Below are 13,237 nucleotides of genomic sequence, written 5' to 3'. Positions count from 1 at the left end.
TTAATTTTTTTTTTAACGTTTATTTATTTGTGAGACAGAGAGAGAGCACGAACAGGGGAGGGGCAGAGAGAGAGGGAGACACAGAATCTGAAATAGGCTCCAGGCTCTGAGCTGTCAGCATAGAGCCCGACGCGGGGCTCGAACTCACGGACTGCGAGATCATGACCTGAACCAAAGTCGGACACTTAACCGACTGAGCCACCCAGGTGCCCCAAAATGCAAATCCCTTTTACCAAGCAATTCATTTCTAGGAATTTACCCAAAGTATATAATAAATGATGTAGAACAAAGAGATATATACAAATACAATGTTGTTTATAATACAGAAAAGTTATATACTTAAGTGCTTCTAGGAAATCATTAATAAAACTATAGTAAATCTATACAATGTAAACAAAGTAATTAAAGACAATACAAACCTACTGATATGGAAAGATATCCAATGAGAAATTTTGAGATGAAAACAGTTAATATGTATATACACACTACATACACTTAAGCAAATCTAACTTCAGCACCTCCCTTCACCAAAAAGGACAATTCTACCTATTAGTCCACCCAATAAGTCGTTGCACATAAAAAGTGAGAAGGGAGAAGACTGTTCCCTCAGGTAGTCTCCGTTTTCATATGCCTCTAATAATGTAAACATCTCTATATCTCACTGCACTCAGTCTGATTCTAGAATTATGTGCTTTTGTACAAGAGATCACTCAAACACAAGCCAACTACTATGCCTGTTGCCTGACTGAAGAAACAATGATTTCTTTCCACTAGAGAAAAAAACAACTATATTGCAGTTAATGAGAGACAGTGTTAAATTCCAGAAGGATTTTCACGGGTAATTTTAATCTGATGCAATTTTTCACTTTACACAGAGATTATAAATCTCCATTCGCATCATAGGAAACAACTGTTTTAGTTGTGTAGAGAGTTTGTTTTGCAAAATCAAATTATGTATAAATACATAAAGAATAACATTCTAGAAAGATATTCACCCTATGGAAAGAGGTTACCTTTGGTGTGAGATTTTTCTTGACAACATTTTATATAAAGTACAATTAGGTGATCTTAAATGCTTTACATGGAATATGCATTATTTTTTATAATAAATTCCATTTTGGAGAGTTAGGCAACTAGAAAGCTGAAAACATTGCAATATAACCCAGCCATTTCAGAGGGAAAAAATTCTATCAGTTAATTGACTAAAAGCAAGTACAACGTTTTCACAAACTAAAATATGCAATAGTCAAGTCTACTCGAGAATACCTATGTACATTAAAACCATTTTGATCCCCAAAAAGAATATCTTATAAAACTTTAAACTATGTATTACAATTTGTGTTTTGCACATTAGAAACAGGAAAATATCAAGCCAATGTCCAAAAATAAGTTATTTCAATATTTTAAGTACCATTTGACTAACAGTCATAGGGTATTTTCACACACATATTCCTTAAAATGAGGTAAGTATCAAAAGGAACCAGAACTTCTCAGAGAAATGGCTGATTCCAAGGCTGGGCAAGATACCTACAAGATGAATCTGGAATACCTTGTTAGGCCAAAAAAATGAGAAAGTACTCAAAATAATAGGGGCATGTGATAAGGACATAAAAGCAAGCTTGAGAGAGTTCTCACCAAATGAATCAGAAACAATCTGAACACCAAAATCATTAAGGATGATAATAAATATCAATGATTAAAAGAAAAATGATACAGGGGCACCTGGATGGCTCAGTCAGTTAAGCGTCCGACTTTGGCTCAGGTCATGATCTCACGGTTCAGGAGTTCGAGCCCCACATTGGGCTCTGTGCTGACAAGCCCAGAACCTGGAGCCTGCTTTGCATTCTGTGTCTCCCTCTCTCTCTGCCCCTCCCCCACTCACACTGTCTCTCAAAAATAAACACTAAAAAAAATTTTTTAAGTGATACATATATAGATAGATAAATGGGAGAGGAGGGTTCTTACAGTAAAATGCCAAGCGTTAATTGGAAAACGCAGAAGAGTGCCACTGTTATAAAACTTCCATTTTTCAACTGTCATTTTCAACATAGTAAAAGGTTCAGGCAAGCATCATCAATGGATACTAAGTCTAGGTGGAAATTTTGCTAAAAAACAAGACATACACATGGTGTTGAAGTGTCACCCCCACATACTGCTTATAAACAAGGAAAAAATGTTAACTATGGAGTAGAGAAATCAAACACCTTAATTGGGTAATCAAAATTAACAACACCGATGAAGGAAAGATATCTTGTACCTCTGAATGTACAGAACCCTAGGGAATACATAACCTGAATCTAATCACAAGCAAACACCAGAGAAACCCAAAATTAGAAAACTTATATAAAAAAATAAAAGAAATGGAGAACTGTATCCTTCAAAAATGCCAATGTCATAAAAGACCAAGCTATGGAAATGTGCCCAGACCAAAGAGATATGACAAATGAAATACCTGGTCCTAGACTTGATAGTATACTGGAAAAATAATTTAGAAAAGAAAAAATTTAGTGGGAAAAACTTGACCCTACATAGATGAAACTGCTTAGACCAGAAGAAATATTTACAGATGCTTTTACAGCCCTGTGATTACAAGGTTCTGAAGAGAATTCAACCAGATTCAACATAATCAAAGCACTGCTTCAGAGCAGTAGTAGGCAAAACTATTAGCATATAAATAATAATCCAATTCAATCAAAACCATCAACTGAAAAATTAATAAAAATTTCCTCCAATTCTATAAAGTTTTAGCCAATAAAATGATCCACAGCCTGTAATAAATGTTTTCCTTTCTCAAACCTAGCTTGCAAAGTCACACAAATGAAGTTAGTAACAAACTAAAATACAGTATCCCTGGGACCAGTAAGAAACAAAAAATCTAAGAAATTTTGACATTTTACCATCATAGCTAGAAGTTCACAAACCTTGATTACTAAATACTTTCCAAAATGTGTAAACTCCGTAATTATAAACATCATTCCATCATAAATATTCTCCTTCAAAGTAAAAAACTTAAAAATAAAACCACTGAACCTACAGACCAACATCTATGTTTACCACGCTTGTTGTTAGTGTTCTTTCTCACATTAAAATATTCAACTCAAGATAACATCCTAATAACTGAAAGTGAGGAGCAGCTCTGGATTCAGATGGAGTTCAGATTCTGGCACAATTTAGTATCTGAAGGTCCTTGAACAAGATCTGTAATCTCTCAGTGCCTACTTTTCTAATCTATAAAATGATATAAAATGACACAATCACCTCATAGATGAATATACGCTTCATAAGATTATAACAAATGAGACACTTGCATCACACACAGAAAGTACTCGATGAAATGTCAGCTATTGTTACTTTTTACATATACTTAAAAAAGAGTCATAATCTCATACCCATTAGGATGGCTACTATCAAAAAAACTGAAAATAACAAGTGTTGGCAAGAATATGGAGAAACCGGGACCCTTGTGCACTGTCGGTGGGACTGCAAAATAATGCAACTGCTATGGAAGGCAGTATGATATCCTCAAAAAATTAAAAATATAAATACCATATGATCCTATAATCCAACTTCTGGATATCCCAAAAATTGAAAGCAGTTTTTCAAAGAGATATTTGCACACCCATGTTCAAAGCAGCACTATTCACAATAGCCAAGAGATGAAAACACCCTAAATGCCCATCAATGGATAAACAAAATATGGTATATACATACAGTAAAAAAATTCAGCCTTAGGTAGAAAGGATATTCTGTCACATGCTATAACATAGAGGAACTCTGAGAACATTAAGCGAAATAAGTTAGACACAAAAAGACAAGTACTATATATATAAGTTATTTACAGTAGTCAAAATCAGAGACAGAAACTCCAATGGTAGTTACCAGAGACTGAGGGCAGAAGGAAAAGGAGAATGTTGTAGAGTTCTGGTTTTGAAAGAGGAATAAGTTCTGAACTGTTTTTGCACCAATGTACTTAACAATACTGAACTATACATTTAAAAGTGTTTAAGAGGTGCCTGGGTGGCTCAGTCAGTTAAGCATCTGACTTTGGCTCAGGTCATGATCTCAGGGTTCATGGGTTCGAGCCCTGCATCAGGCTCTGTGCTGACACCTCAGTCCTGGAGCCTGCTTCGGATTCTGTGTCTCCCTCTCTGCCCCTCCCCTGGTCATGCTGTCTCTGTCTCAAAAATAAATATACACTAAAAAAATTGTTTAAAAAAAAAAGTGGTTAAGATGATGCACTTTTTTTTTTCATTTAAAAAAAAGGAGTCATACTTTTTGAAAGCCAGTACCTACAAATTCAAATGTTCTTTACCATGTTTACAAGGCCTACTGAAACTCTGTTAAAAGAACAGCAACAAATAAAGTAGAAGTCAAAAAATCTCAGAAATGGACAATATTACATGATCCATCTTCATTTTGACAAATCTCATAACTAAAATAAAACACTGCATTAAAATAAGCTTGCTATTTATTGCAGACAAACTATACAAATCCCATGACTCAACTTACTCAAGTCTCTAAAGTCAGCCTGATCTTGAGCTCAGGTTCTTTTCCTGTGCTCAAGAAAAGCAGAATTCTTTGATCCCATAAGTAACGCCCGGGGGGGGGCGGGGGGGGGGGGGCCTAGACTAATATGAAATCTTTGAGGATTACAAAGATCATCTCAGACCCTAGATAAACCTAAGAATCATAAATAACCTCAAATCATGCTGGATCTGAACACCTGGGCTCTGACCTGGAATCAAACAACACCCAGTCTACTTATTTATAAATTTTTCAAATGTAAGTGCAGAAAATGAGAATACAAAATCAAATATATTACGTTTTCAAATTGTACTCACCTAAATTAAGGATTAAAATTAGGCAGACTTTGTCTCCCATTTACACAAAGATAATCACCAGGTATTTGGAGAATAAATTTTAAAGAAATGTATAGCTCATAAACTTTTTTTTTTTAGATATAACTTTAAATATTCAGCTTTAAAGAAGCAACTTATCACCTGAAACTCAAAAGTTAATAAAAACTTTGCTGTGTTCAGTAGTTTTTAAACCTTCAAAGATACTAGCAAACATCAGAGCTAGGACAGTGATTGCCATATTTCATTGAAATGAGGACATCAGTTCTAAGATGTACCATTCTATCATGTGCCACTAAGAATATAAAATCATTTCCAACATACATCAGTCATAAAATGTATCCCAAATTCAAAGATATTAAAATATTTAAAAATTGTTATCTCAGAACAGATGTAATGCAATATACACATACTTGTTCCTCTGAATAACCTCAGGGTACCAGAAACCTAATCTATATAAGGTATCAACTACAGAAGGAAGAAGAAAATAAATCAACATTTCTATAGCATCAAAACCTCAGCACCCCACACAACCTTCTTTAAAATGCATGAGAACAGTCAATGCAAACTACCAGTTCAAAGAATCAATAAATAAATAATTATGCAGACAACAAGTACAAAGAAGTAACTACGTAATTCACTATGACCTAAGGAGATGATTTCCAAACTCAGGCAGTCAAGAACCTTTGAAACAACTCAGATTGTCAAGACCCATGTCTCCTTTAATCCAACGGTCCACAGATACTACCTCAGAAAAAAGAGCGCCGCCTACTAAAGGAAAAAAGTTGATCCAATATTTTTCAGCACCTACTATGAACACAATACTCTAGTGTAGCTCAGGGTGACTTACAGGTTTAAAGTACGCTAATGTGCTGTTTCAAGAACAATGGTACCGGTGCAAAGCAAAAGGAAAGTCTTACTAACCTAAACATTTTCAGACTGAAAAAAGTAACAAAGGTTAATAAATTAACCCAATTTCAGCAAACACAAAAGAATACATTTATTTAGGCAGTGTCAACAATTAATTCAATTACAGTATGCAAACACATAAAGATCTCTACTAAATTCACTCGTTTCAAAATTCCTAAAATCGATTACTTTTCTTACACCAAAATTCGGTATCATATCCTATTAAACATTAAAATACAAGCAAATCTAAATATAAGGTAAATTCACAACCAATGAAATTATACAGAACAAAGAAGATCACCAAATACAAACTTGTCCGAAAGCTAATTCTATTAGAATTCAATCACGTGTAAGAACAGATAAACACTCAAAACAGGCAAGGCAGAATACATTTTAAAAATCCCTCCAAACACAGCAAATCTACCTCCAATCTACAGAGAAATCTAAGAAGCATAGATTCTATTTACTTCACTGACCATTTAATTTTCTTAAAGTTGCAGACTCCACAAAGAGAGGGACTACACCTATCTGTCTATAGGTAAATGAGGACATAGAAGTCATACTATTTTTTTTCTAAACATTGACTCTACTAAATAAAACATTCCTAAGTTTAAGGTTGATTTAGAAAACCAAATGACTAAAAATGTTTCCCTTCCTTTTTTGTTGTTTTTTCAGAGGAATCTAATTTGATCATCCATTTGGACCTTAAATGTCAGAGCTTAGAAACTGAAATGTAAAAATGTCGAGGAGTTTAAACAAAAAAGACAGAATGTTGGTAATTTTTGAAAATAGGTTCATTATATTGTTAATTATGTAATAGTTAATTATACTGTTCTATTCTTGTGTATGGTTTTTAAAGTCTATGATAATGGCACGCCTCGGTGGCTTGGTCGGTTAAGTGTCCGACTTCAATTCAGGTCATGATCTCACAGTTGGTGGATTCGAGCCCCACGTAGGGCTCTGTGCTGACAGCTCAGAACCTGGAGCCTGCTTGGGATTCTGTGTCTCTGTGTCTCTCTCTGCTCCCCCCCTCCACACTCTGTCTCACTCTCTCAAAAATAAACATTAAAAAATTTAAATAAATAGATACTATGATAACGTTAGATATTTTAAAACTATTCAGGTGTACTGAGTGGTCTTCCTGAAAATCTTTAATTTTACAACAAACTTAATACAGAGTATCAATTTAGCAGTAAGGTTTTTTGACAAGGTTTTTTGACTAACTTAAAAGTAATCCTCAAACACATCAAAAGTTACTCTATCAATAGATGTTAGGTCATACCAACTTGGAAGTTACTAAGGAAACAAATGTAATGCAATGAAGTACATATCTAATTTATATAGTCAATGATTAATTTAAAAACATTTCATTCTTAGAATTGGAAGGAACAAATTTTCTAGTTCAGTGGTTAACACTTTCCAGGTACCTCGAGGCCACAGACAAATCATCTTGTTTCATAAATTGGGAATTGTGTACAAAATATGAGACTTTGTTTTATTTTTTTTTTATTTATTTTTTTTTTAAATCTTTTTTCAACGTTTTTTATTTATTTTTGGGACAGAGAGAGACAGAGCATGAACGGGGGAGGGGCAGAGAGAGAGGGAGACACAGAATCGGAAACAGGCTCCAGGCTCCGAGCCATCGGCCCAGAGCCTGACGCGGGGCTCGAACTCACGGACCGCGAGATCGTGACCTGGCTGAAGTCGGACGCTTAACCGACTGCGCCACCCAGGCGCCCCTGAGACTTTGTTTTAAAAAAGAATCTAGCTACTTTAAAAATCAGGAGGGAGGGAGGGAGGGCTAAAAACCACTGTTCTAATGAACTCACATTCTACAGCTAATATAGCGACCTAGAAAAGGTTAAATAACTTGTATAATACCATTCAATTAATGGTAGTGTAAAGAAGAGAATTTAGGACTCTTGACTATTTGTCCAGTTCTTTATTAGACCAATGCACAACCTTAAATTTAAGTTAGTTATGAATAATATTGTTTTAATGTTCTTGTCGATAAAATATTAGACAAAATAGCAAAATCACCTCTAAGATAATTTTCCAGATCTAAAATTCTGACTCCATGAATGCCAAGTTTTAACAGAGGTCCATATTAAGGAGATGTCCTCAAACATTTTGAGGGACTCCAGAGAAACAGAAGTCAAATATAGAAACAAGCTAACAATTAAGTTATTCACTCTTGTCTTTTTGGGTCCTGAAACATTCTTGCAACTTCTCCATCTTTTATTAGTTAATGCTAGGATATTACACACTGTCGCCAAAGATCACTGAAATAATCATAATGAAAGTTTTTTCAGTTATCAGGTATTTTTTGAAAGGATATTGGCCTATCAGACATACAACTCACTGGATGTTCAAGTTACTGAATTCCTTACAGAGAACCGAGTAAATCACTCTGTTAAGTTTAAAATAAATGAATTCAGAGGAGCATTAAGTCTAGTTGACACATAATGGTCACAAATAAAGTTTTAATTCCCACCTATTAAAGCCTGAAAGAGGTTGCTCTGAAATATGTTAATAACCCGTTCTATGGAACTTCTGAGCTGTCGGTCTTCAGTTTGGCTTAGTTTTGAACGATATTCTTCCAAAAGGTGCAATGCTCTCTGGGTGTCTGAGAAGAAAAGCAGAGTCTGATTAAAATTACACATATACAAGCATTACACACTATTTATGCAAATAATCTGTGAGACATCTAAACACTTCCCCAAATCCTCTAGGTCAATCAATGCTACTATGTTCACACACACATACATTCCCTGAAATAATCAAAACATTTTAAACATATGTCACAGAGAAAGGAGGAAGGTGAGCAGTTTGTAATAAATGTGGGCTAGCAGTCTACCACAATAATCTACCACAATAAAAGACTGATCAAATATTAGTTAACATGGCTTCAAGTGATCTGATATGCAAAAGCAATTATCGATCTATAATTTGTCATGATAATCCAAATCTTAAATGTTTCAGAACACTAGTTCTTAACCAGGATCCCACGTTTATTCACAAATCAGTGTTTAGTAAAAATGATAAAGTAAAATACTAAAACACCAATGCAGAGTTTTTGAAAAGACATTTCAGAGAAAACAAAATTAACTGCCTCTCTAGTCACTAAAGAGATGTCAAAAAAGAAAGTTTGAAAAATATTTAGGTGGTTCTCCCTTCTAAGGATATGAGGCTTAGATTCCCTAAGTACTGAGGCTAGGACGATGCTGTCTCACCGGAGCTGAACATTTTTAAAGCACAGCAATCACAAAACATACACACAGAAAAGCAAGTGACACTCGCAGGAGAGTTCTGAAATAAATTCTCACCTTGCTTCCGGACCGGCATTTTTCTCCAGTATCAGGAAGAGGGCACACACCTTTGAAAACATAAAACAGAACGGAGACAACTAAAGCAAAGAACAGAGTCGTAGTTAAACTAGCATTTCCCCCGAATCTCAAGTCGAAAAACTCCCAGCCCTGTATGAAAAGGCCACCTGGCGAAGTTTTCTCAAGTGAAAGAAAAAGCCTCAAAACCCAGCAGTGTCAGTCAATCTAGAAAGCTTTTACCTAAGGGTGGGTACCCCGGCAAATTAAGAGCAGACAGAGAAGCCTGCTTCCAAATTCTCCTCGAAAGCTGCTCCCTCTCCAAAGGGTACTAAACGCCTAAACGTGAGGCCACCCCTCCCCCGGCTTAAGTATGCATATTCCCCACCTGCTACTGGAGGGTGCAGAGGCGCTCCGACCCTTGGCCCCTAAGCCTGCAGCGACAGTAAGAGCGCTCCGACACGGGACCAGCTGGGCTGATCACCCCACTCTGCTCTGGCCCCCTCCTCTCGCTTGCCTTTCTCCTGGCTCGCTTCCTCCGGGCTACTCCAGCGGGGGCCGGACAGGGCTGCGGCCGCTCTCCGCGACGCCCTCACGCCCCACATGCACACCTCGGCGGGCCCCCACACCTGCGGCGCCACCACAAAGTTCCTGTAAGCCGCAAGCGCTGGGAGCTGGGGTGCGCTCCGGCCTGAGTCGGGGCGGCTCCCCCGCCCTTCCCCGCTCCACGTCCCCCCGCCCCGCCCGGGGCTCGAGGAGCTGAGCTGAGGGGGGTGAGGGAACGGGGGAGGAGCTCCCCTCGGCGGCCGCACCCCCACCGCCCCTTCTTCCTCTTCCTCCGCCGCCGCCGCGGCCGCCTCGGTCGCCGCGGCCCGCTCGCCCGCTCGCCCTCTCCCTTCCTAGCCGCCCCACCCCCGGAACCTCGCCTCCTTCCGCGCCCCCAACCGCTCTCCCCCCAAACTTTCCGCCAAGATGGCGGCCCCGGAGCTGGACTGCCGCGCCCCCACGTGACCGCTTTCCGGGCGCTCTCAGCCAATGGGAAGTGAGGAGGCGGCTGGCGCCGAGCCCCGGGCTCTCAGCGCTGCTACCTTTGGGTTGGTAGGGGGAGGAGGGCCAGGAGGGGGCTGGGGAACGGGAAAGGGGACCCGGGAAACATCGCAAGTGAACCTCCTCGCTTAAAGGTGCGGCCACTGAAGTGGCTCTGAAGACAAAGGAGTTGACACACAGATTCTACAGGTGGTCCTTGGTGGCCCTGGAGGAGCCCGCCTTTACCTCGCCCTAGCCCACCGGTGTGTCCCGCGGTTCAGAGCGAGGAGCGCGCCAGGCCCGGAAGGGTCGGGGTGTCAGAAGACAGACGTGACCTCACCTACACCAGATCCAAGACACACATTCCGAGACACCCTTTAACCTCACTAAACACGTGCCGTTTTCAACTCCAAGGCAGGAGAGAGTGCCTGGCGCCCCCGGGGGTGGATCCCCAACAGGGAAAAGCGGTCTCGGGGAGGAGTCCACTGCACCACCCACATTAGGGGCGGGGGCGGGCGGAGCCTGGAAGGGGGAAGGGGAGGGGTTTGTGTGGGGTTGGGGGGTGCGATCTCTGCAGTGTCTTCCACTTTGTACTGGGGCTTTTTTATTATTTGCCCTTAAGTAAAAGTTTTTTGGGGCGTGAGGGGTTGAATTAAAGAAGGGCACATAAAACAGGGAGATAGATTAAGAGTTTGATGATTTTACTAGAGGGTTTTTAAGTCTAAGTGATTAATTCTAAGCGTGAATGTATTTAAGGGTGGAAAGAAAACATTTGTTCCGTCTTTCACTTGCTCATTCATTCACTCCTCCTTGCCTGTGCTCCCCAGCCCAGTCATCAGTCTCAGGTTATTACTCCAGCTCTGGAGGCCCCTTTAAGAACTCACCTGTAGCTACCTCCTCCGAAACCGAGCCGCCCTCAGCGCCCTTAGCGCCCTTAGCGCGCAAAGCTGGGTTAAGTTTTGACTGCAACTCTGAGCGAGACCTCGGGCCGGCCAGGACCCGGCTCTGGGTCTGAGCTACCCAGGTTGTAGAAGGAGAACTGCGAAATGTCACCGTCCGGGTCTTTGAGCCTCTTCTAGATAACGGGGAGCTCCCTCCTCCGAGGTCCAGAGAGAATTTGCCCAAAGTCACCCAGAGTTAGTAACAAAACGGGAAACACGAAGATCGAAGATCGTCTTTCAGGGAAGATTGCTCTTCCCAGCAAACCTGACAGACTTTCACGGACACCAAATCCTTGGGCTAATTAATAAAAGGGAAGTCCTGGAAACTTTGTACTGTAACCATAAAAGTTACTCAGAGGTATGCTAACCACTGGGTTTCACTTTGGGATTGCACCTTGGAATTCTAACTTCAGAGAACCCAACGACTTTAGAGCTCATCTTGACCCACTCTCTCAGTTTAGGATTAAGAAACTGAGGTTCAGAGAAGGGAAGCAACTTGCCTAAGGACGTATAGGCTTATCGGTGACAACAGCCCTGGAATTAGTTCTCCTAGCTCCTGTACAGGGCTCTTTCCACTGTGATTTTGGACAACTTGACAGTGGTATGTTGGTATATTGGCTGCAGACCTCTACGCTCTCCTGGATCAAGCATCTTGGGAACTTGAGCAACAGTTTAGAGCAACATTTCATAGAAGAAATAGGATGAGAAAGTGAAAAGAAGCTCCTAAAAGCAAGAGCTTAGAGAGATTTTTAAAATAGTGAAATGGGAAGGTTTTTAATAGTGAAAATGGCTGATGGCATGCATGCTATTATTAAGACTTCTTTGATCAACTGTGAATGGAATCATTCCACTTAAGGAAGCATTCAAAGAATGGAATCTCGGGGCGCCTGGGTGGCGCAGTCGGTTAAGCGTCTGACTTCAGCCAGGTCACGATCTCGCGGTCCGTGAGTTCGAGCCCCGCGTCAGGCTCTGGGCTGATGGCTCGGAGCCTGGAGCCTGTTTCTGATTCTGTGTCTCCCTCTCTCTCTGCCCCTCCCCCGTTCATGCTCTGTCTCTCTCTGTCCCAAAAATAAATAAAAAACGTTGAAAAAAAATTTAAAAAAAAAACAAAGAATGGAATCTCTTCAGAATTCAAGAGGAAGGAGGGATTTCACCCTCACCCTTAATATCATTCATTATTCATATATGTTCACTTGCTAGGCAATGAGGATAGAAATAGTTAAGATCCAAGCCCTCCTCTCAAGGAACCACAGCCTAATAACAAATGGATGAAGGCCAGTGAAGCTTTTCCCAAGGGCCACTGTAAAACCAAAAGCAAAATTTGGGTAAGTTTTCAATGTCATCCTAGTCTTCTGCTAAAAAGAAAGAGGAGGGGGAGGAAGAAGCAGGTGACAAGAGGGCATGAAGCTCTCCTTCTTATCAACCTCTAGCTCTGTTGGTTGTCAGCAGTGTCTAAAAGCAGAAATGAAGCTAGCATCTATTCCATCCTTACATAGACAAGTCCACGCCTAGAATGAGAGGCTTTTATTCTTTCTTCCTCATTCCTCCTTTCTATTCATCTGTATTGGTTATCTATAGCTGCATAACAAATCCCTCAAAGCTTAGTAGGTTAGTAGCTTAAAACATAGTAGTTTAGTAACTTAAACAGCAATAAACATTATCTCACAGTTTCCGCAGGTAAGGAATTCAGGATGGTTCTGGCTTAGGGTCTCAAGAGATCACAGTCAGGATGTCTACCAGAGCCAGTCATCTAAAGGTTTAGCTGGGAGTAAGGGAGGCTCTTCCAACATGGCTCATTCAGATGAGTCAATGCTGACTATTGGTAGAAGGCCTCCTTTTTTCACCATGAAGATCTTTCTGTAGGGCTGCTTGAGTGTCTTTATAACATGGTGGCAGACTTCCTCCAGAGCAGGTGATCCAAGAGGGCAAGGCATCAGCCACAACATCTTTCATGACCTAATTTCAGAAGTAACACTCCATCATTTCAACAGTATCTTATTGTTTCCTTAGGTCAGCCTCAAGAGTATGAATACCAGGATCTAAGAATCAGTAGGCACCATCTTGGAATCTGGCTACCACATCATCACAACATACAAAACAATAACATCTGGATTTCTGCAAACAACTTTTATTTCCTTGAAGTCTTCCTTTATGCAGGTAGCAGCCACCATTGAATAGGATT

At 40.0% G+C, this 13,237-nt stretch overlaps 1 protein-coding gene across 22 annotated transcripts in view; it reads right to left on the bottom strand.

Moving 5' to 3' along the window:
• Window positions 1-10,545, bottom strand: part of DLG1 (discs large MAGUK scaffold protein 1) — a 275,368-nt gene extending 264,823 nt beyond the window's left edge. For 18 of the 22 annotated variants that reach the window (XM_058730917.1, XM_058730922.1, XM_058730923.1 and 15 more), the window contains exons 1-3: window positions 9,477-9,976; window positions 9,092-9,141; window positions 8,260-8,391 (exon numbers count right to left, since the gene is read on the bottom strand). In XM_058730917.1, the coding sequence (XP_058586900.1) occupies window positions 8,260-8,391; window positions 9,092-9,110 (151 nt within the window). In that variant the 5' untranslated portion in view covers window positions 9,111-9,141; window positions 9,477-9,976. Of the gene's footprint in view, window positions 1-8,259; window positions 8,392-9,091; window positions 9,142-9,476; window positions 9,977-10,360; window positions 10,415-10,454 lie in introns of those variants that run through there. The other 4 variants (XM_058730919.1, XM_058730920.1, XM_058730918.1 and 1 more) reach the window with 4 other exon arrangements.
• Window positions 10,546-13,237: the final 2,692 nt, after the last annotated feature.

Source organism: Neofelis nebulosa, chromosome 5 (genome assembly GCF_028018385.1).
Source record: "Neofelis nebulosa isolate mNeoNeb1 chromosome 5, mNeoNeb1.pri, whole genome shotgun sequence".
Classification (NCBI taxonomy): domain Eukaryota; kingdom Metazoa; phylum Chordata; class Mammalia; order Carnivora; family Felidae; genus Neofelis; species Neofelis nebulosa.
The sequence above is the reverse complement of the archived record's forward strand: the minus strand, read 5'-3'. Positions and strand labels throughout refer to the sequence as shown.